The following is a 27861-nucleotide window of genomic DNA, read 5'->3' on the forward strand; positions in this document are numbered from 1 at the left end:
CTCAGTTCCCTTGCTGTGGCCGAGGATGACACCCCCTTATCTCAGGGGAACAGGAGATATTAATTACTGCTCATAGGATGCTCAAATGTGGCAGTATAAATAGTAAAGAAGTATTTAGTACTTTTCTAAAGATAACTCATCTGCAAACATTCAGGTCCATAGCCCAGAATTGGGAGCTCCCTTGGCTGTTACATAACTGCAGGAAGTTGTTTTTATTTTTTTTATTTTTTTAAGGAATGAGTTGTTTTTATTACTGTAGTAATTTCATAAATAAGGAATGCATCTGCCTAGAAAGGATGAAACAAAAATAAATGCCTGCTTAACCCAGGCATGTGGGAACTAAGCATTATCTTAATTATATTTCTGAAACAGCAACCTCCTATCTTTGGCCTGAAGCTTTTAGAATTCAAAGGCAAATACTGCCCTGATTTTTTCAGCTTTTTTCTCCCATCCGCTTTGTGTTGGTGAATTTGGGGCTGCCAGGTATCTCCCAAGTGCAGGAGCTCAAATGCCCTTTCCTTGATGAATTGTTAGGGGGGATGCAAAGGTGCCATGTACCTTGCCTCTCCATTGGGGTGATCTCCCTCCCATGGGAGGCTCCACTTTTGATCAGGAGATGCTCTTTTGGCCAACTCATCCACTATTGTACCTGCGCCACGATGGCTTTTATAATGCCGTATTTTGATCTCCAGTGCAGGCAGACAGAGGCTTTGGGGGCTGGGGGTTGCTCTGGCTGCAGTTGCTCATTAGAAAGGGGAACTCAGTGGGTGTTTGATCAGCCCTGCAGTGCCTGGCCACGAGCAGGTCCCACAGCCACCCGAGGGGCAGCTTCTCACCAGGGATTGCCCAGAGCAGCACAAGCCTCTGGGGTGCTGGCACGGCTCCACTGGGTGGAAAGGCTTCCAAGTCCTTATCTAAACCTTCTCCCCTCCCTGTTCTCATACTCCTGAACTATTTTTAACAGAGAAGTGAAGCAATGAAACCACTATGAAATCATCACAGTGAAATCAAGCTTTAGCTTGAGGCAGAGAACCAGTCACTGCATCTTCCTGAGGACCAGAGCGTAGCCTGTGAGCTCGGAGAAGGTAAATCCCGCAGAGTTGCAGTGCCACAGCCGCACTCCCTGACGGCAGAGTGCATCTCCCAGGACATGCAGGGAAACTCGTAGGGAGGTGCACGGGTGCGTCTCACAGGGACACGCGCACCCGAGACATGATGCACGGGGGTGCACAGAGCACCTCACCGGAGCAAGAGACACAGACGAAACTTTCACGGGGTGTTATGGGTGCACCTTGAAGGTGAAGGCACAGCTGAGGCTCGCAAGGGTTGCAAGTCCCAGGGGGATGCGCGGGTGAAGTTTGAGGAGAGGCACGGCCGCTGCGGCCGGGGGCTGTAAGCGGGCAGGGGGAGGGGCAGATGGAGCTCTCGGGGGATGCACCTCTCGGGTCTGACGGGTTCGGGGCCTCCCGTCTGCCCGCCCCGCATCCCCCGCCCAGCCCGTCCCTGCACCGGCCGCGCACGGCGCATGCCTCGGGCAGATGCCGGCCGGTTCCAACCGGGAGAGGCCGAAGCTTTTCGGGTCCTGCGGAGAGGAGGAGCCCGTCCTCCTCCCTGCGCATCCCCCTCCCCCTGCATCTCTCCACCGCCCCGCGGAGGGGCGCGGAGGCGGCGGGACCGGCCGCGCTCCCTGCACCGCGCAGTGGCGTGGGCACGGCAGGAAAAGTTACTGACCGGGGGGCGCTGAGGGATGGAGAGGGGGGTTTACTTGGGTTTGGGACGAGCCGGGGGCCGCGCGGCTGCACATCCCAGCCCGTTCCGTGCGAGATAGCGGAGCTGGGGAGCGCTGCGCGGAGCTCCGCGCAGGGACGGGGAGGGACTCACGGCGGAGCAGCCGCGCCGCAGCCCGCCGGGACTCGGTGTGAACCCCGCCGGGACTCGGTGTGAACCCCGCCGGGACTCGGTGTGAACCCTGCCGGGATGCGGTGCGGACCCCGCTGGGACTCGGTGCGGAGCCCGCCGGGACGGGCTGTGCACCCCGCCGGGATGCGGTGCGGACCCCGCCGGGATGCGGTGCGGGGCTCGCCGGCCCTCCCCTCCCTCCCCGCGACTGAGTGCACAGCGCGTTCGCAGTTGATAAACATACACATAAAAATAAATGAATAACCCCTTTCCGCGTGCGCCGGTGTATGCGGGCAGGGATGCGCGGCCCCTGGCGCTCCGCGCAACCCCGCGCCGTAGTAATTTGCAAGGGGCGGTGCAGGGATGGGGGGGCCAGGGGAGGTGTCCCGCCCCCCCGATCACATGGCGACCCCGCGCAGCCAATGCGGGGGGCTCTAGGACCCCGGGGACCCGCGGCCCCCCCCGCCCTATAAATGCCTCTCCAAAATGCAGCGGGGCTCCTTCCTCTCGTCCCGCCCGGCCGCACTGCTCTGCGCCCCGCTGCCTGCGGGTCTCTGTGCCGGCTCCGCGCCCCGCTCCTTCCCCCTCCCCTTTTTCTTTTTTTTTTTTTTTTTTCTTTTTTTTTAAATTTTTTTTTGTTAATTTTCTAACACCTCCCCTCCCGTTTTTCTCCTCGCCCCCTCCCCGCGGCCGGTTTGCATGCATTGTCTGTCTCCCAAGATGGTTTGTGAGACCAAGATTGTGGCGGAAGATCATGAATCAATCCCGGGATCCAAAAAAGACACGATCATTGTTTCCTCCTCCCAGATGTGGCCCTCTTTGGCGGGCTCCCCTCCCTCACCCCCACCTCCCCTCACCCCACCAAAAGAAGACCCCAGGCGCGACAATGTCTATATACGCGAATTCCACCCCTCCGAACAGGAGGTGGTGCGCCGCATCTTTTACGAAGGGATCATGGAGCGAATCCCCAACACGGCTTTCAGGGGGCTGAAGCAGCAGCCCCTCACTCAGCTGCTCTACGGGCTGCTGGCGGGTGAGTATCCGCTCCTTTTGGGGCGGGGGGCGCCGCGTTTACTCTCCGCTGTGGGTCTTCCCAAGATGGTCGGAGCGGCGGGAGGCGCCGGGAGCCGCGGGCGCGGTGCGGCGCTGAGCGCGGAGCGGGGCGGCCGCGGAGCCGCAGCGCTGCGGCGGGGGAGCCTGGGCCGCCGGGGATGCGCGTCCCTGCGCGGTGCTCGGGCGGGGAGCCGCGGAGGGGTCGCGGCGGGGTGAGGGCAGAGCCGTCATGCTGGGTATTGCGGGGCTCGGGGGGCGCGGAGGGGAGCGGGCAGCGCCGGCCGCCCCCGCGCAGCCCGGAGAGGGAGCCCGGCGTGCCGGCGTTGCTTGGTGACAGCCGGGCCCGCCAGTGAGCGGCCCCCATTCCCCCCCCGGCGTGGGGAGGGGTACAGGGGTACCCCATGCACCCGGAGCGAGCCGCGGGGTCACCTCACCTCCTTGAGTTAAATGCCCAAAAATAGCGCTTGCAAGGTGTCCCCTCCCCGTGCCATAATTAACAATGCGTGTCCCCAGCCCCGAGAGGCTTTGGGGTGGTCTCCTGCCCCCCGTGGCTGCAGGCTGGTCGCACCCCAGGCCCCGGGGTGGACGGGACCCCCGGCCGGCGTTGGGGGGCAGGGGGACCCAGCCGGTGGCTCTGGGCCGCGCCGGCTCGGAGACCCCCGCAGAAGCCCCTCGGGGTGGGAAGGGGCAGGCTGGCCGCCCGGGGAGCCGGTGCTGATGGAAATAGCAGTGCCGCAGTGGCGAACACATGGCTGCGGAGCGGTGCCCGCAGCGCGGCTCCTCCGCCCGGCCGCGTTCCGGGCTCAGCGCAGGGCCCGGGCCGTGCGGGGCTCTCGGGGTCCCCACCGCTCCCCGGGGGCTCGGGGGGCCCTGCCCTGGCCTGCCGGCATCCTCCCCCCGCTCCTTCAGGACCTCATTAACTTCTCCGGGCTCTCTCGTCGCGATACTCCATCCCTTAACACGATAATCTCAAGAGCGCGAACTGTGTGTGCGCTACAAATGTATATTTTGACTGTGCTTGTTTTATTGATTTATTTTTATAATGAGTTTGTATTCCGAAATCAACACTAAATTCTCTTTTCTGACAGGTGTCGTTTATTTCTCTTCCTTATCTCCATAGTAATGTGCTTTGTTGTGACCAAGTCCTTCCTGCTGACCTGCTGTTTGCCCATCTTTCTGATGGGCATGAGGTACTACTTCAGCAGAAAAGTTATCCTGCACTATCTCGATTGTGCGCTGCACACGGACATGTCCGATATTGAGCAATATTACATGAAACCGCCAGGTGAGTACGAATTCCCAGAGGGAGCCTTGCTTCCCCCAGCCTGCTGGGGAACATGGCTGCTCCCTGCTGCTGGCGCCTTTTCCTCCTGTCAGCAGCACTGAGCAAGCTCAAAAGTCACCAGAATGCAGCTCTTTAGCCACACCAGACACAAAGCCATCTCTGGTTTTGGTCTGGTTTGTGGGGTTTTTTGCTGATTTTGGTGGTTTTAATTTTTTTTTTTTTGTTTGTTTCTCCCCCTCCCCCAAGTGCCTAGTCATGCCAGACAGCCTCTGCTCACTCCTGGAGTGCAGCTCTGCTGGGTCCCACAGCCCCCCCAGGCACTGGGGGGAGGCTGTCTGGGGACACTGAGGCTGGAGGATGTGGGTTATTCACCCCAGCCCTTACATCTGGAGCTCGGTGTTTCTTTGCTCTGTATATTTGGCATTAGCTGTGGCAGCAGGGGGAGAGGGACGTGAAAGGTTTGTTAGCCTAAATGCTCAGAGGAGCCCATTTTAGCTATTGAGCCCATTTGCCCATGTCATTCAAGAACATTCCTTAATGCAGGTGTTTTGGAGGAGGCGTGGATCAGGTATGTGAGGGGCTGCTGCCACATGAGCTTGCCCTAATATGGGTTCATCCCTTTGTTACATATGTGCATATATTTGAAAATACAAGATCTAATGATAAAATTATCCTGTTAAGCTGTAAAAGACAATTTATGTAATAAAAAATTCTCTTTAGAGCCTGTCAGGTGTTATTGCCCTTTTTGTAGGCACACATCCATACTGAGGATAAAAGCAGGGGGATGCTTGGGCAGTCAGTTGGGGTTTGAGGTTTGCTTTTGGTGGTCGCAGAGTGCCCTTGGTGAGCTGGAAAAGCAAGGCAAGGACAGTATCCCACTTTAGTTTCATTTTCTTGGGGTACCTGCTCTCTTGTTGGGTACCTACTGAGTTGTTTTTCCATGTGACCATGTTTTTGCTGTATCATTTGCTGTATCATTCCTGTTCCCCAGGTGTGACAAACCTCTCCCTGGGCACCTCTAGAGAACTGCTAGGAAGTACAATAGCCACAAATATTCCCTCACTTCTAATACGCAATGTTACATTTTTCTAAAATGTTGCTTTTCTTGTGAAAATCATTAACTGGCTTAATTTAGCATTCTCTCCTATCATAGTACATGTCATGTACAGATCTTGTCCCATCTTACATGCAGGGTGTGTTTCATTTACAGGACTTGTTTTTGTAAAAATTGAGTGATATGTGACTTGTATTTAAAAAGCTCAATCTTCATTAAAGGCAGTGTCACAGAAATAAAAGGGTTTATAGCAAAACATTTCTGCCCTTCTGTAGTGAGGCCCAGCCAAGTATTATGCTTGAGAAAGCTGCAGAAGATTCCAGGAGAATAAGAATGTGTAATATGGAGTTAATAGGTGTTTTAGCTGCTTAGCTTGTTAATGCTCAGGACTTGCATGGTCACAATTTAGAGGGATCACAGTGCCTGTGTTTATAACACTAGCAGATAGAAAATAAAGAGAAGGAACTCAAAGTAGTGCCCTCGATTTGTTTAGGGTCAGTAATGTAATTTGGTTCAGCTGTGTTGCCAACATGTCTTTGAAATGTTTTCATTGTTTTTATTTGGTACCTGAAAGAGCTAATTGCAATTTTAGAGCAAGTGTGTGGGCTTCAATTTTTGACAGAATTTAATCGTGTAATTAGGCTTCTGCCATGCCATGAAAAGCAGATTTATGGGATTGTTGGTGCTTGTTAAAGGTTCTTGATGATAGTGATGTTGGATAAAGGGACCAGAGAGGCTTTGGGGTCAGGGGAAGGGTGTCTGGTGTTGGAACCAGCACCACCCATGTGCCATAAATCCATGTGGTGCTATTTGGAGTAGCTGTGCACAAGGCGTGAATCCAGTGATTTGCTCCTGTTTCCTTTAAAAATGCAGTTGGTGGATTTTTTTTTTTCCTATAGGACAGCAGTATAAATAGTCATCCTAGAAAATCCCAGTTTTGTGCATTCTGAAGGCTGGCTGAACATCCAGAGGAAGGCAGCAATGTGCCATACTGGCATTGCCTGTCCCAACCAAAGGACAGAACAATAGCAATAAAACAAATTCAAGCCCCAAGTTTGTCTTTTATTTGCCTAGTTAACAAGTTAGCACCCAGGCAGAAATTATTGCAGTGGGAATGAGAAGGGCTCGTTGTGTTGCTGCAGCTGAGATATTTGTGAGAGCTTTCTCAGTGAGGTGTTGAGAGAAGAAATGGTCACAGCAAGGGTAATGGGGTGTGGGGCAGACTCCCAGAGAGGCTGGAGATGGCCAGAACTTGACAAGTTAAACCCAACCTGATATAACTGCAGCTTGGCCTGGCAGTATGACCAGGCAACTTCCACCTCATTCTTTAGAGAATCCATGTTTTCCTCCTTTTTTTTTTTTTTTTTCCTCAACATGGAAAAAAGAGGAAGGGAGCATTTTTGTGGTGGGGTTGTGAATTCCTGTTTCTCATTGTGATGAATGCAAAGGTAGAACTGGGACCTGGTCTTAAGGTCTTGTAAAAAGGTGTTTTTGCCCTTTGAATCCAAGATACCCTGGCTGTTGTTTGCAGCCAGCTCTGTGTGGTGCCCAGGGCTGGGGTACTGCTGTAGAGAGTATCTACAGCAAATAGCCTCTGGTAAGGCAGGCATCTACACTGAGGGGGTATTTTAACTATTAAAATGGGTCATTCTAGGTGGTGTTGTGAAAGCATCCACAAAACATGTGGGCCAGTTTTATAACCAAGCCAAAAGGACCTGGTTTGCAGTGGGATACCATGAGCACCCAGGTTAATGATTAGTGCTGAACAATTCCATGAGTTACACCTTATTTGGGTTTTCCTTTTGCAGATTTTTTTGAACCTCTCGCCTCAAAGTTACTTATTCTTTGAATTTTTCTCTGCTGGATTTTGTATGAACTGAGAAATATGTGCTGACTGATTTTGCAGAAGTACACTAGCCAAAATTTAAATCTTTGTTTTCTCTTGCCTTCCTACACTTATGCCAAGGGTCTGGCAGAACGTTTGGGCCAGTGCTTAACTTGGAGCTTGTGCACAGTGGTGTAACTTGAAGTGGCTTTCAATGTGAAAGGAATTGTTTATGTTAAGTGCGTGCTGGGGTCTTAAAACAGAAGGTTGGATGGTTCAAACACCTTCCTGAGTTCTTTGTAAACTAGCATTTTTCATTTTAAAATAGCACTTATTGGAATTTACCTTTCTTTTTTTTTCCTTCTTCAAAGGCTATGAAAAAAAGACTACTGGAATGGTGAAAAAGAAAGGAATTGGATAATGGGCTTAATTGTAAACCAGAGTAACAAGCTCTAGTAAACAAAAAAAAAAAAACCCCAACCAAAAAAAAAAAAAAAAGGAATTAATTTTAAATAGAGCCTTGCCTCTTTCATTTATCCACACGAAAAAGATGAGCACAGCTGGAGCTTCTTTTATGGTCTGATTTTGATGACTAATCAATTTTACAGAGTCTCTTCAAGCTACTATCCCAGTTGGTTGTGTTATATGTGTTTTTACAGTGGTTGGTGCATTAGAGAGATTCTTGTCAGGCTGAGCTTATGGAAACCAAGACTCCTTGTGTCCTATGTAAAACTGCTGCTCCCCAAAGCACTGGAGCTGGGACTTTGGCTGATGAATGTCCATGTCTCTGTGGTTGTTTAAAGAGCTGCTGCTGGCTGTCCTGGCAGGGCTTGCTGAGGGGTGTGCATACCTGCCCTGGTGCTGCAGACACCTGGTGGTGGTGGCAGCTGGCCTTTGTCAGGGTTTTGGGGATGGTGACAAGCTGGGTGGCTGCATCACAGTGCCCAGTGCTGCAGGGGAGGATGGACAGACAGCACAGAGGAGCAGCCTGGAGAGCTGAGGCTGCAGCCCCTGGTGGGTGTTGAGGGCTCAGCCTGGTGTGGTACAGCAGCTGGAGTCAGCTCACAGCAGCCACCCATCAGTTCTGATGCTGCAGCTGCACCACTCTGGGTGTGCTCATGGGCACCTCTGGCTGCCTCCTGCAGGGAGGGGATGGGTGCTCTGCCCTCCTGCTCCATCAGGGTGAGCAGAGCCTTCCTGTCCTGCTGTCCTTTGTCCCCTGTGTGAGACATGGAGAGCCTGCACAGATACCCCAACCTCCCTGGGGAACACGGCCTTAAGGAACAGGGACTGCAGGGGGATGGATCATTAGGGTTCAATTTCTGCTGCTCTTGGGTGGCACATTCCTCAATTGAGCTCAAAGGGACAAGTCCTGCCCTTCTTGGCAGAGGTTCTGGTTCTGCCAGGACACCAGCTGAGGTGAGGTCCTGTTTGCTGCCTCTGCCTTTTGAGGTGTCCTGCACCTGCAGTGAGGTGTTTGTCTGGGTAACAAGTGAGTGTTTGTGTCCTGCATCAGGGTTTGTCCCCTCTGCCATAATGTTTGCAAGGTGAACAGCTGGTTGTTGTGGCTCCTGCTACCTCTGCTCTGTGGGTGCTGAGGCTTGGGGAGGCTCGGAGGTGAGCACCCGAGACTTTTGGGGTGCTGGGAAAATACAGGGTCTACCTTGGGAGGAGATCCTCAGCCCTGGAGCTGTGCTTGCTCTGCCTTGCCTAAACCCTTCCAAAGACTCAGGGAGAGGGGTGGGGGGTGTTTCTCCCCACTGAGCCCCCAGGCAGAGGGGCAGCCACAGAGCCCAGTTCTTCCACATTCTGGATAATGCTCAAGCTGCTAGATAAGCAGGAGTGAAGCTGCCAAATGATAACATTGTTTGGGAAGAATAGAGCAGCTCTTGCTTTGCAAAGAAAGGGCTCAGTTACCTGACGCCGGGGAGGGCTCAGGGCTGCGGCTTCCCAGTGGAGGAATGTGTTTTTGGAGAGCCCTACCCCACTCCTGGTGCCCAGGAGGCAGCTGGAATCTGAAGCATCCCTATCTGCAGCATTTCTTGCTGGCTTATGCAGTGCCCTGACCTCGTGTATCTGCCAAACCCCCGAGCTGCCTGTCCTGCATTGGGATTTTCATGCTTGCCTTTCCCACACTGCCCTGTAGAGTGGTGAGTTCTGTGTGGGGCTGTGTCCTTATCTCCCCCTGGGTGTTTCCCAGCTCTGCTTCCTATCACTGCTGGGAACTGAAGCTGGGTCTCCTCGGGCAGAGGAGGGTCTGTCCTGTGAGCATATCACTGCTGGCGTCTCTCTGCAATTCCATCAGAGTGCTTCCAGGGATGTGACCCCCTCAGCAGGGAGATCCTGCAAGGTTAGGATTATAGGCTTTTCATATACTTTATACTGGGAAGCATTTTGTCAAAATATTCCCAAAGCTGACCTCCTGCAAGTGGGACAGTCAGAGATTCTTCAGCTTAGCAATTTCTACTGTTGCTTTTGGGTTTTACAATTTAGCAGCATGGATCTGCCAGGTTAGATGTCTCATCCAGTGCAGAGGTTTTTTGGGAAGCAAGGTGTAAACTCACATTTCCAAGTGTTAGAGATGTGCTTTGTCCAGCATTTGTAATAGACTGAAATATTTCAGTTTTATTTGAATAATGTGAAATATTTTTAGAGTTGGTCTGCCCCCCAAAACCCACCTCCTCTGACACTGGCACTCCATCACTCATGACTGCCTCGTTTCACTGTGCTGGAGCCTTGGCTTGTCCATCTGGAGGCAGCCCCATTCTGCAGGTGTGGGGCACAGGCACAGTGAGCAGGGCAGAGTGCTGCTGGCACCAGCTCCTTCCCCCACCCAAATTCCAGAGCTGACCACAGACTGTGCTGCTCCCACAGCCAGCACAGTGCAGAGCCCCAGCCCAGCTCTGCAGCCTCTGATAAGGGCTGGGCTAGATCAGAGGTGACACAGCTCTGGTCCCTTGCTGCTCAGCCCCTTGGGCCAGCTCTGCTCAACCCACTGGAGGGCCTGCAGGGTCTTTCTAACTCACAAAATCATTTTTTTTTCTCCCCCCACTTTTGGGGGCTCAGGGAGTACTGAGTAGAAGCATGATGCTCTCAGCAAAGGGCCAACACAGGAAAACTGGAGTTTCCTGATGAGGGGAGCAGTCTGTGGATTCAGGGCTGTGGCACCCACTGCCAGTGGAATAAACATGTTTATGGGCAAGCTGCTGCAGCCTCTCCCCCTTCCTATTTATCTATCACAGGAGCACATGCAACAATCCCATTACTCAATGTGCATATCTGTAACATAAAAATAGCTGTCCCCTTAGATCCACAAGTTTGGCACAGCCCCATGTCAAAATTAGATTAAAATAGATTTTATAGTAAATTTTGCAGAGTAATATGACCCTTTTTTTTTTTTATTTGCTCCTCCATGATGTATTCAAGAATTCTCTCTGAAAGTAGCCAGTCCCTCATGGACATGACCATCACTTAATGCAGTGGTGTTTGAGTTGTAGCCATGACTGGGTGGATATGATGCTACTGAATGTAAGCTCAGCCTGTGGGTGTTTAAAATCCTCAGTGCATGCCAGTGCTGGTCATTAATCTTCAGTACAAGAGTAACCAGTTGTGTAAATCAAACATCAGTAGTATTTTAGACACAGTTAACTTCTCAAGACCAGCAAACACGCTGGAACATGAAGGAGGCAGGGGACATTAGGTGTTCTGGGGTTTTCTTCTTAGCATTGAGTCATGGTTTTGCTGTTTTCTCCAGTGTTAAGTGTTTTCTGACATGATTGTATGCAGTTTCTCAGGAGTGCATTAGTGAATAAACCAAAACAGATTCTGACTCCAGAATTTTGTTCACAAGTTTAAATGCAAATTTATTACTCTTATAAAGGGTTTTCAATAGCTCTTCTTCTTTCTCTTGCATTCTTAGGAATGACCATGTTTTAAAACAATTGCCCAAAAGTCTGTTTCAGGTTAAGATTTCATAATAGCCTAAATTTAGACTGTGTCAGATATCTATGGCAGGAGTTTAAAAGGTACAAAGCTTTGAGCCCCTCTTGACACTGAATTCTGGATGTAGGAACATGAACTGAAAAATCTTATTCTCACATTGTTATATTTATTTATTGTATTAAGCCTCTTAGGATTACCCAAGAGTGTGGTCATGTTGTTGCCTCTCAATGTGCACCACCAGTGATCTTAATACTTTAGAAATTGCTATTGGGGATTGCTCTCCACTTGAAGATCTCTAAATATATTGAAAAAAACCTGGTTTTACATAAAAGTCTAAATGCATGGCCTGATTTTTTAAGAAGGCAAACCATTCAAAATCTCCCCAAATTTCAGAGTGGGTTTCTGAAATTGTTTCTGTAGGCTTAGACCTTGGTTCAGGCAGGTGATGTTTAATTCCTAGGGATGGGAATGACTTTTGGAGTGGCTGTGAGCCCCTTAGGGGAGCTTGCAGTGTTGTTTGCTGGTGTATTGCAGAGAGCATGGTTTTATTTTGGTAATGCAGTGCTGGGATCTGTTACAAATAATCACATACTTGATGCTACTCCCTTCCAGGCTACAGCAAAAAGAGAGACCTAGAGTGTTTTGCTAGTGTCTGTTTCTGTGATGAGCTGAGGGATGCATGAGCCTTTGTTGTTACTTTCTGCATCAGCAAAACAGGAAGCTTCAAAGTGTATTTTTAGATTTTCTTTTTCCCTTTTATTTTCTTCCACTCTGTAGAAAGCTGAGGTATCATTTTGTTATCCTGACAGGTGGCTAATGAAAGGAGTCTTAAACTCCAAAGATAGCAGCACGTCTTACCTAGTTTCTATTGACAAATTTATTCCTTGTAACCAAATAATAGGGTTAAGGGGGGAGGAGGGGGATGTTGGGGTTGGTTTTGTTTTTTTGTTTTGTTTTTGCTTGTTTTTGCTTTGTTTTTGTGTTTTGGTAAGGGGGTCACATGGAATTGCCAAGAAGCCTCATGTCCTTTTTTTAAGGATGCATCAAAAATTAGTTCCTATTGGTGTGGTCAGAGCCAGGCACAAGCTGTGGTGTCTGTTACAGATGGCTTTGAGCCATTCTTCTAAGTCATCTCTTGACCCATTGGACCCCAGCAATCAATTAACAATTTATGACAGCATGTGCAGAATCATTCATTATCTTCTATAACTGTTTGAAGAGTGTTTGTTTCAAAAAGAAATAATTATATTCCTTACAGGATAATTCTAAAATGTAGACCTGTGATTCCCAGGGCTTAGTACCAGGCTGGCCTTCTGCTTTAGAATGGGATTCTGGGAGTGAAAGGAGACATGTCAAATTTGGTAATGGCAAGCATGTATTTCAGTTGTATTTTTAAGTGGCTACATGAGATGTTGTTATTTAAAGTGGGATTTGCAACAGTGTAAATGCTAATGGAATAATACAAGTATTAGTCCCACCACAGCGTGTCCTGCTTGAAATTGTACCTAGCAAGCAATATTTGTCACTTAAAATTCATGTGTTGTTTCTAGGACTTACCCAAGCAGTAAAACTGAAAACCAGAGGTTTTGTGAGAAAATGATTTTTTTTTTAGTTCAGGAACTGGAATGTAAAAGGAAAGATAGTTTTGGTCCAAACTAAGCTGATTTACTTCTCCCTCTGTTTTTTCACTATGATGAAGAAAGGATCTGTGGTTAGTGGGGGGTGTAATGCTTTTTTTCAGCCCAAAATCTGAAGGTTGGCTGTTAAAGCTTTCATTAAGATGCACAGGTCAGACCCAAGTGTACACTCAGAAAATACTGACCATGATGTGGTTTAGTGTTTGTTACCCCTCAGGCAGGTCCTGCTTTGCATGGCACTGTTGAATCTCTGCTCAGTCAGTGCTGGGGTTTCAGGCATCCCATGCCCTGTTTGAGTTACATATTTGGGTGTTTTACAGCAGTGCAGTAGCTGAAGCAGTGGTGTTGAGGGCTCCATCTCTGCAGTCCTGGCTGCTGGGGATCCATCCCCTGTGATCCTTGGAGGACTGAGCTGTGTGCCTGTGTCCAGCCAGCAGTGCTGGGGCTGAGCTCTGGGCAGGATTAGTGCCAGCCTGCCTTTCCTCTCCTTTCATTTCCCACCTCTGCTGAATTCAGGACGAATGTGTGAATTGTTTTGCATTGACAAAAACTGCATTTTTCAGTAAGCTGCTTGCCTAGTTTTACCCTCAATCACCAGTAATTGCTCTACAAGCTGCTCCCACTCTCCCTTGCCAGTGTGCTCAAATCCTGACTTGGAACTGGACTTGTGCTGGAATCCTGACCAGCATCAGCAGTGCAAGTTTGTTTGCTTTTCACAGTTGCAGCTTTTGGGCTCTGTGCTAGTGCTGCTAATTGAAATGGGGGGTGCTCGTGAGAAGCTCCTCAGTGCACCTTGCATTCAACACTCACTTCCATAGCTATCAGATAACCCATAGTGATTCTCTGAGTTGGTTTTTTTTGTTGTTGTTTTGTTTTCATTCTTTCCCCCCCCCCCCCCCCCCTTTTCCATCCCCTAGCACAGCAGTTCTGTATCTCACATTTCCAGCCTTGGGTCAAACTGCAATACTTGCATTCCTTTGAGTTCTTCTCAGCTCTCTGGTCCATCCCTGTGTTGAATTCTTCCATGATTTTTGGTCTGCTCTAATTCTTGCTTCACTTGCATCACTTTTGGCATTTCCCATTGGTGGTCATCCCCTACCCAGGATCCTTCTCTACCTCTGATTTCCCCTTCCTTCCATCAAACTTCAATTTATGTGCCTTTACCTGATTTTATTGTATATGTACTTTCTTCTCTTTCTAGTTTGTCTGGATATTTAGCATGGTGAGTGCAAGGGTTTTTTTGGTTTTGTTTGTTTGGTTTGGTTTTTTGGTTTTCTTTGATAGAAGACTCAGAATAACAAAGATGAGAAAATAAATAGAAGTCAGCAGCATGAGGATATTGTATCTGCTAAGCTGAAAGCAATGCACAAACCTACATGTCACTGGTTGGGGGAAGAACATTTTACCTAAAGGCAAATGAACTGCCAGCAACATTTCTTTAGAGCATCTGACCCACATCACTTCCAGATGTATCCATTGATCTTTTCCCCATGACTTTTCTTACAAACCTAATCCTTCCCATTTTTACAAGATGTATAAAATCCTTGTTGCACTCAGAGTGTGCAAGAAAAAAAAAAAAACCTAACCACTTCATTTTCTGAGGCCAGTGTTTTTTTGTTCTTTTTTTGGAGGTGCCAAATCTGTTCATCCTCCCTGGATCTAGATAACAGCATCAGAAACACTGTGTAACACTTCTAGTGGGAATCCAAGGAAGACCTAAATCTGTAGTCTTCCAATTGAAAATAATGTTAAATAGTAGAAGTGCAAAGAGAAGCTTTTGCAAACAGCCTGGTTTGGAGCACCTGGCATTTCCAAGTGCTAATTTATAGGATGGTTAGTGAGAGCACAGCAGATACCTGGCTGCTGCACAGCACTGAGCATCCTGGTAAAGTCCTTGGTGGAATTACATCGTTAGTCATGGGATTTGTTGAAAAAGAGAGAAAGCAAGCAGGGAAGAAGTTATTGTAAAACAGGGATGCTAATGAGAGATTTCTTTTTTATAATCCAAACTGTTTAAAAGGGGCATTTGTAACACCTTTTCAAGCTTTTGCTGCTTGTAAAGTCAATTAGATTCACTTAATGGCTCTGAAAATCTCTGTCTGGTGGGGTTTCAGGAGCTGTCAGTGTTCAGGGGATAACATCAAGCTGTGCCTCTTGGACAGTGATTTCTGTTTGGGAATAAGTCATCATTGGGTTTTACAGGGCTTTTCTTGAGCCATCAGTAGTCTGAAAAACATCAAAGGATCTGCAAGGATTCTTGAGAAGTGGGAACATTTTTCATGGATAACTCAAATAGCTAAAGAGGATTTCAGTGAAATTCTAAAAAAAAATCTTCACATAACCCCTCACATTCACTGAGACTGAACTCTTGGGACAGTTTGGCTTAAAGATTCAGTGGAGCATTTGCTTTAACTTAATCATGGGCTTAAATCCCTTGTCTCTTGCTGAGAGTTTAGCATATACTTAGGGGCAGTATAGATCCAAGTGCTCTTTGGATAGTTACAGGAGACCTGTGACATAAATGGTGGTAAACCTTGGGTTTGCTGTATGTGCTGTCAGCTGCCTGTAGGATCAGTTTATGGTGTGTTAGGGAATACTGGTGCATAGGAAAAAGAATCTGTAGTTGTGAACCTGTTCTTGGATATATTCATTCTGCCCTGTCCTGGCATTGTGCACAGGGGTTTAGTGTTGTCTTTGTGGATGGGACAGATCCAACAGATCCTCAGAATTCTGCAGCTCTACCCAGTCTTGTGTGGATTTGCATCTCTTCTGGCTCTGGTTGCTGCAGTGCAGTTGGTGTTTGTAAGCTGATCCCCTTTGTGAATGGGTGGCTCAGGGTGAGGGTGCAGCCATGCAGGTGTCTGCTTTCACTAGCCCTGAGCAGCCTGCCCTTGATGGGCCACCTGCCTTCCTGATGGAGCCAGGCATGGCCTGTTACCTGCTCACTCCATCATCTGTTTCAGATGTCTTTCAAATCTCCAGCTCTTGTGACTGGCATTGAGGCTGGGGCTCATGAGTGTTGGGTGTAAAGAGATGATAGATGGTTGTCACAAGAGATCTGGATTAGGCTTTTGCAGGGACTTTTTTGGCCTGATTGTTCTGGCATAGTAGTCTGAATGTGTGGCAAAGGTGTTGGTTTGGGGGTTTTTTCTGCTTTAGTTTTAGAGATTTACAGATGTAATTTTCATTTTCTGTTAATGCATCATCCACAACACATCCATTGTCTGTGCCCAGCCTGACAGATGTTAGTGTATTTATGGATGTGGAATTTTCTTGCACTGCCACGTTAAATAAATGTGCTAATTTGAATCTGGACTAGTGGAGCTGAGTAGAATTGTACCCAAAGCTCATTGGCTTTGATGTGCAGGGAGGAGGATATGGAAAAATGCTGGCTTTCACAAGAGTGGACATCCAGGTGTGTGCTTTTTCTTCACCACATGGGGTGTTGCCACTGGTTTGCTGAGAGTTAAAGGTTGAAGCAATGTGTGGAGATGAAGGCTCCAGCTGCTTGGCAGGTCTTTCTGGGGTCTGCACCCTGCTCTGTTGACAAACATTCCTTCCTATGGCAGGGGATTGGAGCCAGATGATTCTTAAGGTCCCTTCCAACCCCAGCCATTGTAGGATTCTGTGACTCCTGGCAGAAGGAGCTGCAGTCCTGAGGCAGTGTTTGCCCTCCTTGCTGTGTAAGGCTCCAGCAGAGGGGGAGTGGGGCAGCCCTTCACCTTGGCACACACAGGTGGGACCCACTGGAGCAACCTCAGCCCAGGTCTGTGCTTGGCTGGGTCAGGGATAAACACAGCAGCCCCCAGGGATTGCATTTTCACAGTGAAGCTGGAGAAGTGAGGGCTGCAGGCCAGGAAGGTGTTCATTTACAGTGGGAGCTGTGGTGGGATGGCCATGGGGAGGGGGTGCCTGGAGGATGGCAGGTTGTCTCCACAGGCTGGAAAAAGACCTGTGTTTATTTTCAAGGAGAGCACTCATTGCTCTCCAGCAGTCCTAGCTGTGCTATTTGCCTCAGAGGAGCTGAGTACCCTCAGGCACCATCTCAGGAGGGTTCAGCATCTCCCAAAACCAGGTTTTACAAACACTGGGATGTTCTCTGGGATGGGAAAGCAGTGGTACCCATGTCTGCTGACTCTGCCTGGTCATGGAAGTCACCACCCCCTGGCTGAGGGTTGGGTTGAAGGTGCAGATACCAGGAGGTGCCTGCAGCTGTCAACAGGTCAGATCCAGCCCCAGCAGCACTGGGGAACACCTTAGGGTGTGGTGGGGAAAGCACCTCCTTCCCTGCTCTTCCCAAATGGGATGGGCAGATTGGTGGTGTAGGGAGAGGGTCATTGCTCCAGGAATGGGTGTTAGAAGTGTGATGGTGCTAAAAGCACATCAAGAATACTCAGAATTTTGCTTCCAGAAACGTTTGCTAGTTATCTTTTCATTTATTTATATGGTTCAGGAGTTGGATTTGCTACAAGCTGTAGCATTAGTCCTGTTTCTCTAGCTCTGGATGTCAGAAGTACATCAGACCCTGTTCCCAGGGAAAGGCCTTGTTTCCTGGCATGCTACAGATAGAAATTACTTTTTTCCATCACTTTCCATGACAGGATGAGCACCTCTGCAGACACAACATGCTGCCTTGATGGGAGCAGGGCAGAAAGTCTGGGGTTGGTTGTCCCAAGCCTGGTACTCCTTACCAGTTTGATTATCTTTCCCAGTTTCTCTGTTATTTAGTCATGTACTCCTTCCCCAGAGGTTAGGGCAGGAGGTTTGCCCAGATGTTTGGGGGGCTCATGCAGGTCAGACAGGGTTGGTCCAGTGAGAAATGCCCAAGTGAGTGGCCTTGGTGAGCAGCTGAAGAGGATAGAGGTTGTGAGCCACCCTCACTCCTCCCCTCTTGAGTTCTTCCCAATCCATTGTAATGGATTTTAGGGGCTCATCCTGGTGTAGCAGCTGGTGACAGGGTGGGTTTGTCCCAGCTGATAACTGGTGTCCTTACTGGATGCCTGTGCTCTGGGAAGGTTGTGTGTGCAGCACCATTTCAAGGTGTTGTGCTAGAAATAGGAAATATTTATTGCTTGCAATAGACTTAAGAAGATCAAGCCATCTACCACCTGACTTTACCAAATCTGTGCCCTGAACCTTTTCTTTTTTGATGTCTTCCTAAATATTGGGTAATGAATTCTTCACTGTGGTTTCAGAGAGAATCTCCTTGTGATTGCTGCTTCACTCCTATAGATTATGAAAAGCTAGAGGTCAGGGAGGTTTGGTTCATTGTGTTAGCAACAAGATAGGATTCTTGTGGAACCACTGCCATGTGCAGGAAGAAAGACTTTGGGTGCAGCAGAGCCATATTTATTGTTGGAGTTTTCCTGGTAACTTCTCTTTGCTGTGCAGGGTTTGGAGAAGTGCAAGTCCCTGCCAGTTCTCAGTGTGTGCCAGGAAGAAAAGCAGAGGAGCTGCCCTGGGATCTGAGACTTTTCTGGTCAGTGTTTCTGCACCACAAATATTGCCTTGTCATTGTGGCTCCTGGGTTGCTGTAGGGAAGTCCTGGTTTAGAGACTCATGAGGGCAGCAAGAATGTGACAAGGGAGCTAACATCATGCTCAGAAGCACTGGAACATTGCAGCACATTTTGGTTGAATATATGCACCCTTTACTTGACTTGGTCTACTGTGGCTTCTTTTGCTGGCTGGGTTTTTTGTTTGGTTTTCATCTGTCACTTTTTAAATTGGCAAATATTCTTAGTCACTCCCTTTTTTACCTTTTAGGAGAGGCACCTCTCAGCCTTGCTTTTGACTCTGATTTAAAGAGTTTGCATGCACAGATGAGTTATTCTGTGCTGATGCATCATTATGCCATATCCTAAGTTTGAACTTACCTTGGCTGCAATTCATCTTACCTACATTGCTCCTGACTGAAAGTAGTTTTTCACAGCGAGTTCTGTAGGCTTTAGCTGTGGTCTTTTGCAGAAGAGGTGTTCTCCTGAAAAGTGACTCATCTCAAAGGTTGTTAACCTCACAGCAGCATAAAAGCCCCTGGAAGTCTTTGTAGAGCTCAGAATTATATTTATTATTTAACCTTAAGTAAATGAACCTTAGTTTCTCCCTTTGCTGTGAAGCATCTGGTGCAATACCTATGTATTACCTATGCAATACCTATGTTGAATAAAGGGAATATTGGCTAAATTTAGACCAGACAAGTAATGATGGATGGTGAAAATCAGATTGATTCTGTCCATTTTCCCTGTTTGATTTATGGCTTGGCCAACTGCTAAGCTAAAGGAAGCCATTCAATGGTTATTGCTCAGTCCCTTTTTACTGAAAAAGTAAAGCATATAAAGTAAAAGTCAGCCACCAAGTAATGAATCCAAGAACATCCAATAATTGTAGATTTACCAGTTTGTTCGATGTTTGGAAGTGAAAATTGCTGCAAGGCAAATTCAGTACCTTTTGAAAGCAATAAAGCCATGTAGTGAAAGATTGATGAAGAAGATGGAGACCAAGCCTTAACAATATCCTTTTAAGGAGCTGGCTCAAAAGACAACCAGCAGCACATTTGATCTTGTAAACTAATTTCACTAACGAGGAGCTAATTGTCAAATCAGTGTTTTTGAAGCTGGCACAACCCAGGCTAGCAAAGTGGGCAGAAGAACTTGATTTCCTTTTTCCTTAAAATTTCTAGCTAAAAACCAATCTAACATAGGCTTACTTAAGGCCTGACTCTGCAGTTGATCAGCTTAGTGTGTATTTTGCATGCATAGGGAACATCTACCCTGGAAAGTTTAAATACTTTTTTCTGGTTTTGTCCATTCGTGCAGACCAGACTGTTCTGCTGAGGCAGCTCCATTGCACTGGGGCTCATCATCCAGTCAGCCCTGAGGACAATGCCCAGCCAAAATCACATATCCCAGTCTTTATCCACTCCTTTAAACTGTTTAATTCTTTGCTGATTGATAACAATTGCTCACATGCCAAAACCACAGACGCTGCCTGGTTTCTCAATCTGTGCTTTCCCCTGATGACCCAGCAGCAGGTAGACCCTGGCTGCTACATCTGTGGTTTTGTCTCTCCTTTCTCTTTCGTGTCCTTTTCAGAGAGCAGAGTGATGGGCCAGGCTAAATCTGTCCAGATAACCAGGCTACTTCTAATCCCCCACAACTGCTTCTGCAGCTTTTTTTGAACAGTTGTTATACATTGGCTTTATTACAGCCTTTGCTTTTCAAGGTGCAGCATGGCCAGCAAAAAGAGCCTGATAGAAGATTTTGAAGTCCTGCTGTTACACTTCTTAATATAGCACCCTCTGAAATGTGCTGGAAGGGCTGTCTTTATCCCATCTGTGGCATTGCCTGGATTTCTAGCTGTCTCATCAAAAGCTCCTGCTCTGTGCTGAGCACTTCCTGGAGCTTTGCTGAGCTCCCCCTCGGGTGCTGTCACACAGGGTGACACTCAGGGCCCCAGGGGACTTAAGCCTGCTTGTAAAATCAACCAGCGAAGTGCTGGCAGGATGGGGCATGACCAGCTTGCATTGATCCAGGTGTACAGGCTGGGTCCTCACAAAGCTTTTCCAGGTGTGTGAGCAGGAGCTGTCCTAGAGGTGTTCCACAGGAACAGGGTGAGGTTTAAAGCAAAGGTTTTAGGAAGATTAGAAATACCTGCTGGGTTGTGTCCCCAGCAGTGGCAGCAGGAGATGCTGTTCAGGACCAAACCTGCCTGCTTCCTGAACTCTCCCTTTGCTGCAGAATGTGCTTTTGTTTTTTCCCATCAAAATATAGAGTGAAAACAAACTATAGCTAGCCATCAGCATCTTAGGAGTTTTCTGGGGGCTTTGGCACCCCAAAATGGAATACCTGTGTTGAAGTAGCTGGGTGCTTTTGAGGCTGGACCAGCCCCATCAGAAAGCATGGAGCAGGCAGTGGTGAAAGTGTTGCTCTAAATTGCAGCCCCACCACCCTTTCCACCCCCAGGTGCAGGTAAAGCAGGTTTGTCAGCACTGGCATGGTACAGCATATACCACTCTGAATGCAAATATGTTTTGGGGCTTGCACTGGTGCTTAGGGCAGCAGTTGCCTGCAGTCCAAAACCCCATCACTCTGTCTCAGTTCATGCTCAGATTTATCAGCTCACCTCTGAACTCCTGTCTCCTGGGGTGGTTTGAGACCCACTGCTGTGATGGATTGGGGTCACAGTGTTGCTGGTGGCAAATGTCCATGGATCTGCCCTGTGGCTTTGTTGCAGACTGAATGCTGGATGTCACTGTCATCCCACTGGCTCCTTGCTGATTGCAATTCTGGAGGCTTTGGCTGAGCTTTGGTGTTGTTGCTGGTACTTTCAGCCCTCTGTAACAGCACAGCAAGGATGGAAAAGAAGGTAGATGGAGAAGTGGATGAACTGGTTGCTCAGAACCAAGCCATCCATCTCTTTTCATGCTTTGTAGGTGATCTCATTGCCTGCTGCCCAGATGCTCCATGAATCAAGGGATGTCACCCACCCTTGCATATAGATGCACTGCCCTGTGTTCTTCCAGCCAGGAATTATTTATAACAGGGCACTGTGTCCTGCAGTGGTAGATTGTGTGGGGTTATTTATGGGGAGGAAGATGTCCCACAGCATTTCTCATTTCATGCATGAATAATTCCTGTGTCCCTGACATATTTTGTTCCCCCACACTTGGGCCTTGACTGGTGCAGAGGGATGCTCATGGATGTCAGGAGTGTTGGAGTCAGGATCTCTCACATCTCAGCCAGTTTCCATTGCCATAAACTACACTAAAATGCCATTATTTTGTAGGACCCGTCCAGGAATGCCTTTTAATTGAAGTGTAGAGTTACTAGCAGAACTTGTGGGAGCTGTCATGCAGCCCTGCTTGGAGCCAAGGGAGACTAGAATGGTGGAAAGGAGAGAAACTCAACACATGGGAGAGATGGAGGTAAGGAGGGATAACAGGATAATGGCATGCCTCATAAACACAGATATAAATCCCTCCCCACCCTGGCTAGCTGAGCAGTTGTGGTCAGTGACAGGGACAGCTGCTGCCTGTCCTTGCTTGGTCCCTGCTCCCTGTGTCTGGCTGGGTGGCAGCTGATGTGCCGAGTCTGTGCCCCAGACTCCTGCCAGCAGCACTCACATCCCAGCAGCCAAGCTGACCCCAGAAGAGCCTCCTTTCTCCCTTGATGCTGATGTAACTTGGCTGCTCTGCCCTGTGTTTCACTGAGGGTGGAGGGGAAGGAGGAGGGACTGTTGCCTCAGGTGCTGGGAATTTCCTCTTCTGCTTCTTCAAGACCCAGACAGGATAAAAGAGCAGGAATTTAAGTGATGTCAGTAACACACAGCCACAGCACAGCCAGCTGTGGGCTAGGGACTGTCCACTTGCTGCCATGTGCAGCCTGTCTCTGGTAAAGTGATGTGTGTGAATAGTGCTGGCAGGAGGAGAGCCCAGACACTGAACTTGGGGGCTTTTTAACAGGTGAATAGGCAAAAATGGATCTGCACTGGGTCCTGATTCCCTCAGTACTGACCACCTCTGCTTAGCACAAAGATCTGCTGCTCTGACCAAAATCATGCCAAAAGATGGCACAGGAGGCTGAGCAAGTGACTGCAAGGGCAAATTCTTGAAGCTCCATGATGTTGTGCCTCCTCTTTGCTGGTGTTTCTGTGTGGTGGTGTCACACCAGGTTGTGCTGCAGCCAGGGCTCACAGGGAGGAGTCAGGGAACATTTGGATCTCTGGGATGAGCAAGCCTGTCACTTTTGGCAAGCCTTTATGTAGGTATAGTAAGAGCATGGAACACAGGAAATTGCAGACCTTGTCCTATGGGAAGCACAGAAATGATTTTGAGGTTTTTGGTGTTTGGATGTTTTTTCTTCCCTTTTGCCCCTTCATAGCAGTCTGGGGAAAAGTGTAGGAGAAGGATGCTTGCCCAGTGCAGGATGCTTTCCTGACTCTGCTGTAAGGATGCAGAGGAGCTGGTGCTGTCCTGGAGGGCTCCCAGCAATGATGGAAACTGCCAGTCCCTTTGTCTGGATGATGCTCCAGGGACATCACCTGTGACAGCTTTGAGCCAGCAGGGGAATTGCTCACATTTGTGTTGCTGTGACATGCCAAAGCAGAACTGAAAATCACAGTCTCTGCTTGAAGGGATATTTTCTTAGGAGGTTGCATTTCTGTCTAGAAATTGTTCCACACATAAGCCTCTAAGAATTAATGAGAGCTTGGCTGCACAGATAGCAGTGCCACCCCTGAAGAAAAAGAGAGAAGACTGGCATGCCTCTGGGCAAGATTTCCATTCTTGCTCTGTGCTGAGCTTCCAAGGAAAACTCCTTCCCACAGGGAAGCATCCATGCAAAATTAGCAGCAACAGCCAGTGGTGGCTGCAGGAGCTGCTCTGTCCAGCTCTAAGGAAAACAGGGACAGGTTTTACCTTCCTCTGCCCTCACCCCTCTGTGTGTGGGTGCTGGTGCTAGGGAGGACCCAAGTGTAAGTTCAGGAAATTTTGGAGCAGCAAAGCTTTGCTTGATCTTGTGGAAATACTAGAATTTTCTAGAAAACAATGTATTTGAAAACTGTGTGGAAGACAGAGCTTTGCTTTTTCAGAGCAGCACAATTCTGGGACTTGGGGTAGTGGTCTCTGCATGCTGAGGACTTTAGAAAGCTGTTGCAACCAGCAGTAGTCAGTCATGTGGGACTCATGCTGCTGAGGAAGGCTGGTGTCTCTGTCCCCCCTCCCTTCTAGCAGTACTCTGCTATTGCTTTTGGTTCCAGTCTTTCCACCCATCCACCCACCGGCCTTTTATTCATCAAAAGGTGTAGAAGAATCTGCAGCAAAAATAAATGAATTTATTTTCACCCACCATCCATCCTCGTCGGCTGCGTGGGGGAGAGCTTTGCAGCTCATGACAGTGAGGAGGGTGGGAGAGGAGGCTTGCAGGCACAGCCAGAGGATTGCATGGTATGTCCTGCTTGGCAGGAGTGGAGGAAATGTGGCCAGAGTGGTGCCACCAGGCTGGGGTGTCCTTGGGATGCAGTGTCAGCAGTGGTGTGTGGACTCTAAAGGCAGCCCTGGGCTGCATGGATTAGAAGAACACCCTCTTGGGTCTTCAAAAGTTGGGAACCATGCTTGGATTTAGAGCAGAAGGACAGTGCCATCTTGTGTGCTTTTAGGCCCTGGGTGCCATCAGCTGAGGAACCTTGCTGTGAAGTGTGAACAAGCCAAAGTCGTGTTCCTTGCCATATGCAATCACAGCCTTTTTGTGCCTTTTTCATGGGTGTGTGCATCACAAGGTGTTTTGGGGTTTTTTTATGGAATGGTTTGGGTTGAAAGAGGCCTTTAAAGATCATCTCATTCCAACACCTCAGCTATGGGCAGGGATGCCTTCCACCAGACCAGGTTGCTCAAAGCCCCATCTAACCTGGCCTTGAACACTTTCATGGGTGAGGCAACCACAGCTTCTCTGGGTAGCCTGTGCCAGTTCTCACCACCCTCATGGTAAAAATAATTCTTTCTTTATTTTATCTTTGTCTGTGAGTTCCTGGTGTCAAGATTGTGTGGTGAGGCAGCAAGCTGAGGAAGTGGAGAGAGCTAAGGAAGGTGGTAGTGGGTTTTCCATGGCTGCTTCTCTCTGTTGCTTTTGGCAGCCTGGAAGGGGGCAGAGGAGAATGCTTGGTGTTTGACTGAGTGGTGCAGGGTCTCTGCAAAGTACCTCCAGTGCTTCAGAGTGGTGTTCCCAAGCAGCTGTGGGTACATGTAAGAGGTCCATGAAGAACAGATCCTGGAGTGAGCTGGAAGAGCTTTGGGTGACCACAGAGATGGGCTGGCAGAAGATGGAGGCAAGTGAGGGTGAAGGCCAAGACAGAGGTGCTGCCATGAGATGAGTACCTGGAAGGGCAGGGAGAGTTGTAGCTGTCAGGGTCTGTGTTTATCTGTGCAGCAGTGATTATTTTCAGATAGCATGTGAGAGAGTAAAACGTCAGCTCTTGCTAATTATAGCGCTGCAAACAAGGCTGCTGCTCCTTACTGACAGCTGAGATGAAGTTAGTTTTGTTTCATCCTAGGTATGAAAAAGTACAAAAACAAGCTGTGCTCTGTGTTGATGTTCTCAGTATAGAAAAGGTGAGGAGGAGGCCCTCTCCCAGCCCTGGGGTGAGCCAGGGCAATGTGGTTTTTCCAGGTGCTTCCAGCCTGCTTTATGTGCTGCTGGAAGAGTGGATATGGTGAGGAGCTGCAGCTGGCTGGCTTTGTGGAAAACATAGAATCATAGCATAGGATAGTTTGGGTTGGAAAGGACCTTCAGAGGTCATTTAGTTGAGTCTGGGTGAAAAGCAATCTGAGGGCCTTCAGTGGTTTTGCTGTGAAACTGGAGGGTTTTCCCAGAGGAGAGGCAGTCCCAGCCCAAGGTCAGCAGGGTGTGGTGTGATCCCAAGACAGCTTGCACTGGCAATTCCTGTCCAAATGGAACACAGCTGCCTGGAGGAGGGATGTGACAACCCCATGGGGGAAAGCTGTTCCTGGGCTTTAGGAACTTGAGGTGTCTTTAGCAGGCTGAAGGAACTGGCTGCTGGTGATCCTTGGAGCAGACACAGACACGAGGAGGACAGCAGGGTAGAAGTCTTGGGGACTGATGGCACTGGTGTAAAGGAGAGCTGAGTACAACTCACATTGTTTGAGCAGATGTGTCCTGTCTGTGGCTAATTATAAGCCTTGTGTGCACAACACACACTGGGAGATGTGCCAGATACTACTTCTTTTCGTGTTGAACTCAAGATCATTATAATTAAGCTTTAAAATTGTAAGTAAAAACTAACAAGGAGTGCAGGTTTGCTGTCATGCTGCTTGCATCCGGGTCCAGTTCCTGCTGGGATGAGCAGCTGTGGGAGTATGGAGAGGGTGGTCAGAGGGGCTGGGAATTTGAAGGGTTTGGTGGCTCTGCAGTAGCAGGTATATCTAGATTTGGGTTTTAAATATTCAGAATACCTCAAAGTACCAGAAACGTGCCATTTTACAAATGTGGGAAGTGTTGCTGAGCGAGCTTTAGCAGCTTCTCAGGTTTGGTGGGCACAGAGAAGAGGTGCATGCTAAGAAGAGAAAATAAGGAATAAAAGTGGGAAGCAGTCGTGGAAGCAATTGTGTAACCTCGGGTTGAGAGTAACCTAGGTTGTTTCACTGGTTTGAGGGGAAATGAGGCAGACTTGCTGATGAAGCAGCTCCAGGAGGAGTTGCTTGGATGGGGCTGGATGAGGGGGATGTGATGGCTGTGCCACCAGGTGAAGGCTGCCTCATGGCAGTTTTGGGGACTGCCCCAGGACACATCCCACCCCTGCTCCCCAAACACGGGGAAATTCCTGAGCCTCCTTTTTGGAGCCACACCACAGGAGTGGCTGCCATGTGTGTGGGGTGAGGATCCCTTGTGTTCAGTCTGCTCGCCATGTGGCCAGAGGTGTGATGGATGGGCTGGGGAGTGAGCTGGGCTCAGCCACCACGTGATGAGCACTTTAAAACCAGCACAGAGCTCTCTACACAGCAATTTGTATGCAGAGGGAGGGTGGCTGCTTGATTCCAGTGCTTGTAGGTGTTCGTCTGGGGTCGTGTCTGAATAAATCACGTTCTGAGATGGAGCGAGCGCCGGGAACAAGCCGCGCTGTCAACGCGGCAGCGCAGCAGAAACATCTTCATGCTCATGATAAATGGGTCAAGATGGGCCCTGGTGTTTTAAAAATTAGCTGTTGACCTAGATAGCAGCAGCATGATGAGTTCTCACAGAGGGAACAGGAGTGAGCGTCACTGGAGCTGCACATTCCTCTGAATGTGGGGGTGAGCCCGGTGTGCTGAGGTGAACCCGGGCTGGCTCCCCAACCTGTGTGTGTAGCCAGCTTTTCCTTGGAAGCTGAGCTGTACCACAGGGAAGTAGGGAAGACCATGGGCATCTCTTTCAGATGGTTTCATGGAGTCACAAGGTGCATTTTTCCTGCAGCAACTGCAAAGGAACCTCCTACCACCCCATGCTTTGCTCTCCTCCAGTGACAAAGTACACTGAGTTGTCTTACTCTTGTTTCCCCTGGTTTTTCAGGAGGGGTGTTCCTTTGCTCCTCTGAGCACCCTCCCTGGCTGTGTAACTGGTCTTACAGAGATGTGCCATGCTTTTGGGCTGGAGCAGTTAGCAGGGTGGCTGCAGAAGATGGAGCTGCTGCCCAAGTCAGGTTCTCTTCTGTTTAGCAGCTGTGAAGAAGCCATTGCCTGCACCAGGGGTTTCTCCTGTCATGGGGTCTTCTTTCTCTGCATGAACACCTGTTGCTCCAGAGCACTGAAAGTCAGTGCTTTTCACTTGGGCAAGAGACCTCTCAGAGCCCATGGTTGGCCACTGTATTGAGCAGCGGCTTTATTGAGTGATAATTAAGCAACTGGTCAGGCCTGGCCTTGAGTGCTGTGTCCAGTCCTGGGCCCCTCAACTTAGGAAGGATGCTGAGATGTTGGAGCGTGTCCAGAGAAGGGCAATGAGGCTGGTGAAGGGTCTGGAGCACAAGTTCTGTGAGGAGCAGCTGAGGGAGCTGGGGCTGTTGAGGCTGGAGAAAAGAAGGCTCATGGGGAGGCCTTCTACTTTCTACAATTTCCTTACAGGAGTTATATTTTCCTTGGGAAAACATTTCCTTCACACTGCCAGGGAAAAAGAGTGTTTGTCCATTATTTGTGGAGGTCATTGGTCCCCACGTGTGACGTGGGCTTGGAGCTCCCAGGTGTGTGTTTGGCCATGGGCATTGTCCATCTGGGGTGGTCAGTGACTACATGTGCTGCTTGTCTCCCTCAGGCTCCTGCTTCTGGGTCGCCGTCCTGGACGGCAACGTGGTGGGGATCGTGGCAGCGCGGGGCAACGAGGAGGACAACACGGTGGAGCTGCGGCGCATGTCCGTCGACTCCAACTACCGCGGCAAAGGCATTGCCAAGGCGCTGGGCCGCAAGGTGCTGGAGTTCGCCATGCTCAACAACTACTCCTCCGTCGTGCTGGGCACCACGGCCGTCAAGATGGCAGCCCACAAGCTCTACGAGTCCTTGGGCTTCAAGCACGTGGGTGTCGTCGAACATTACGCCCTGCCAGGGATGACACGCTCCTTACTGGAGAGAATGTTTTTCCAGGTCCGCTACCACCGCTACCGCCTGCAGCTGCGGGAAGAATAAAAAAAAA

At 49.1% G+C, this 27861-nt stretch overlaps 1 protein-coding gene across 1 annotated transcript; it reads left to right on the plus strand.

The window, feature by feature from the left end:
- The first annotated feature begins 2505 nt into the window (after positions 1-2505).
- Positions 2506-27861, plus strand: NAT8L (N-acetyltransferase 8 like). Its single transcript, XM_079306992.1, has 3 exons — positions 2506-2932; positions 4073-4237; positions 27487-27861. The coding sequence occupies exons 1-3, from the start codon at positions 2599-2601 to the stop codon at positions 27852-27854; spliced, it is 867 nt and encodes a 288-aa protein (XP_079163118.1). The 5' UTR covers positions 2506-2598; the 3' UTR covers positions 27855-27861.

This window comes from Erithacus rubecula, assembly GCF_903797595.1.
Source record: "Erithacus rubecula genome assembly, chromosome: 5".
Lineage (NCBI taxonomy): Eukaryota > Metazoa > Chordata > Aves > Passeriformes > Muscicapidae > Erithacus > Erithacus rubecula.

What these genes read in the sequence shown, in the direction of transcription:
- NAT8L (XM_079306992.1), top strand. Translation starts at nt 2,599, where the DNA reads ATGCATTGTCTGTCTCCCAAGATGGTTTGTGAGACCAAGATTGTGGCG. An exon ending in GCTCTACGGGCTGCTGGCGG is followed by an intron (nt 2,933 to 4,072) that starts GTGAGTATCCGC and finishes TTATCTCCATAG; the next exon opens with TAATGTGCTTTGTTGTGACC. An exon ending in ATATTACATGAAACCGCCAG is followed by an intron (nt 4,238 to 27,486) that starts GTGAGTACGAAT and finishes TGTCTCCCTCAG; the next exon opens with GCTCCTGCTTCTGGGTCGCC.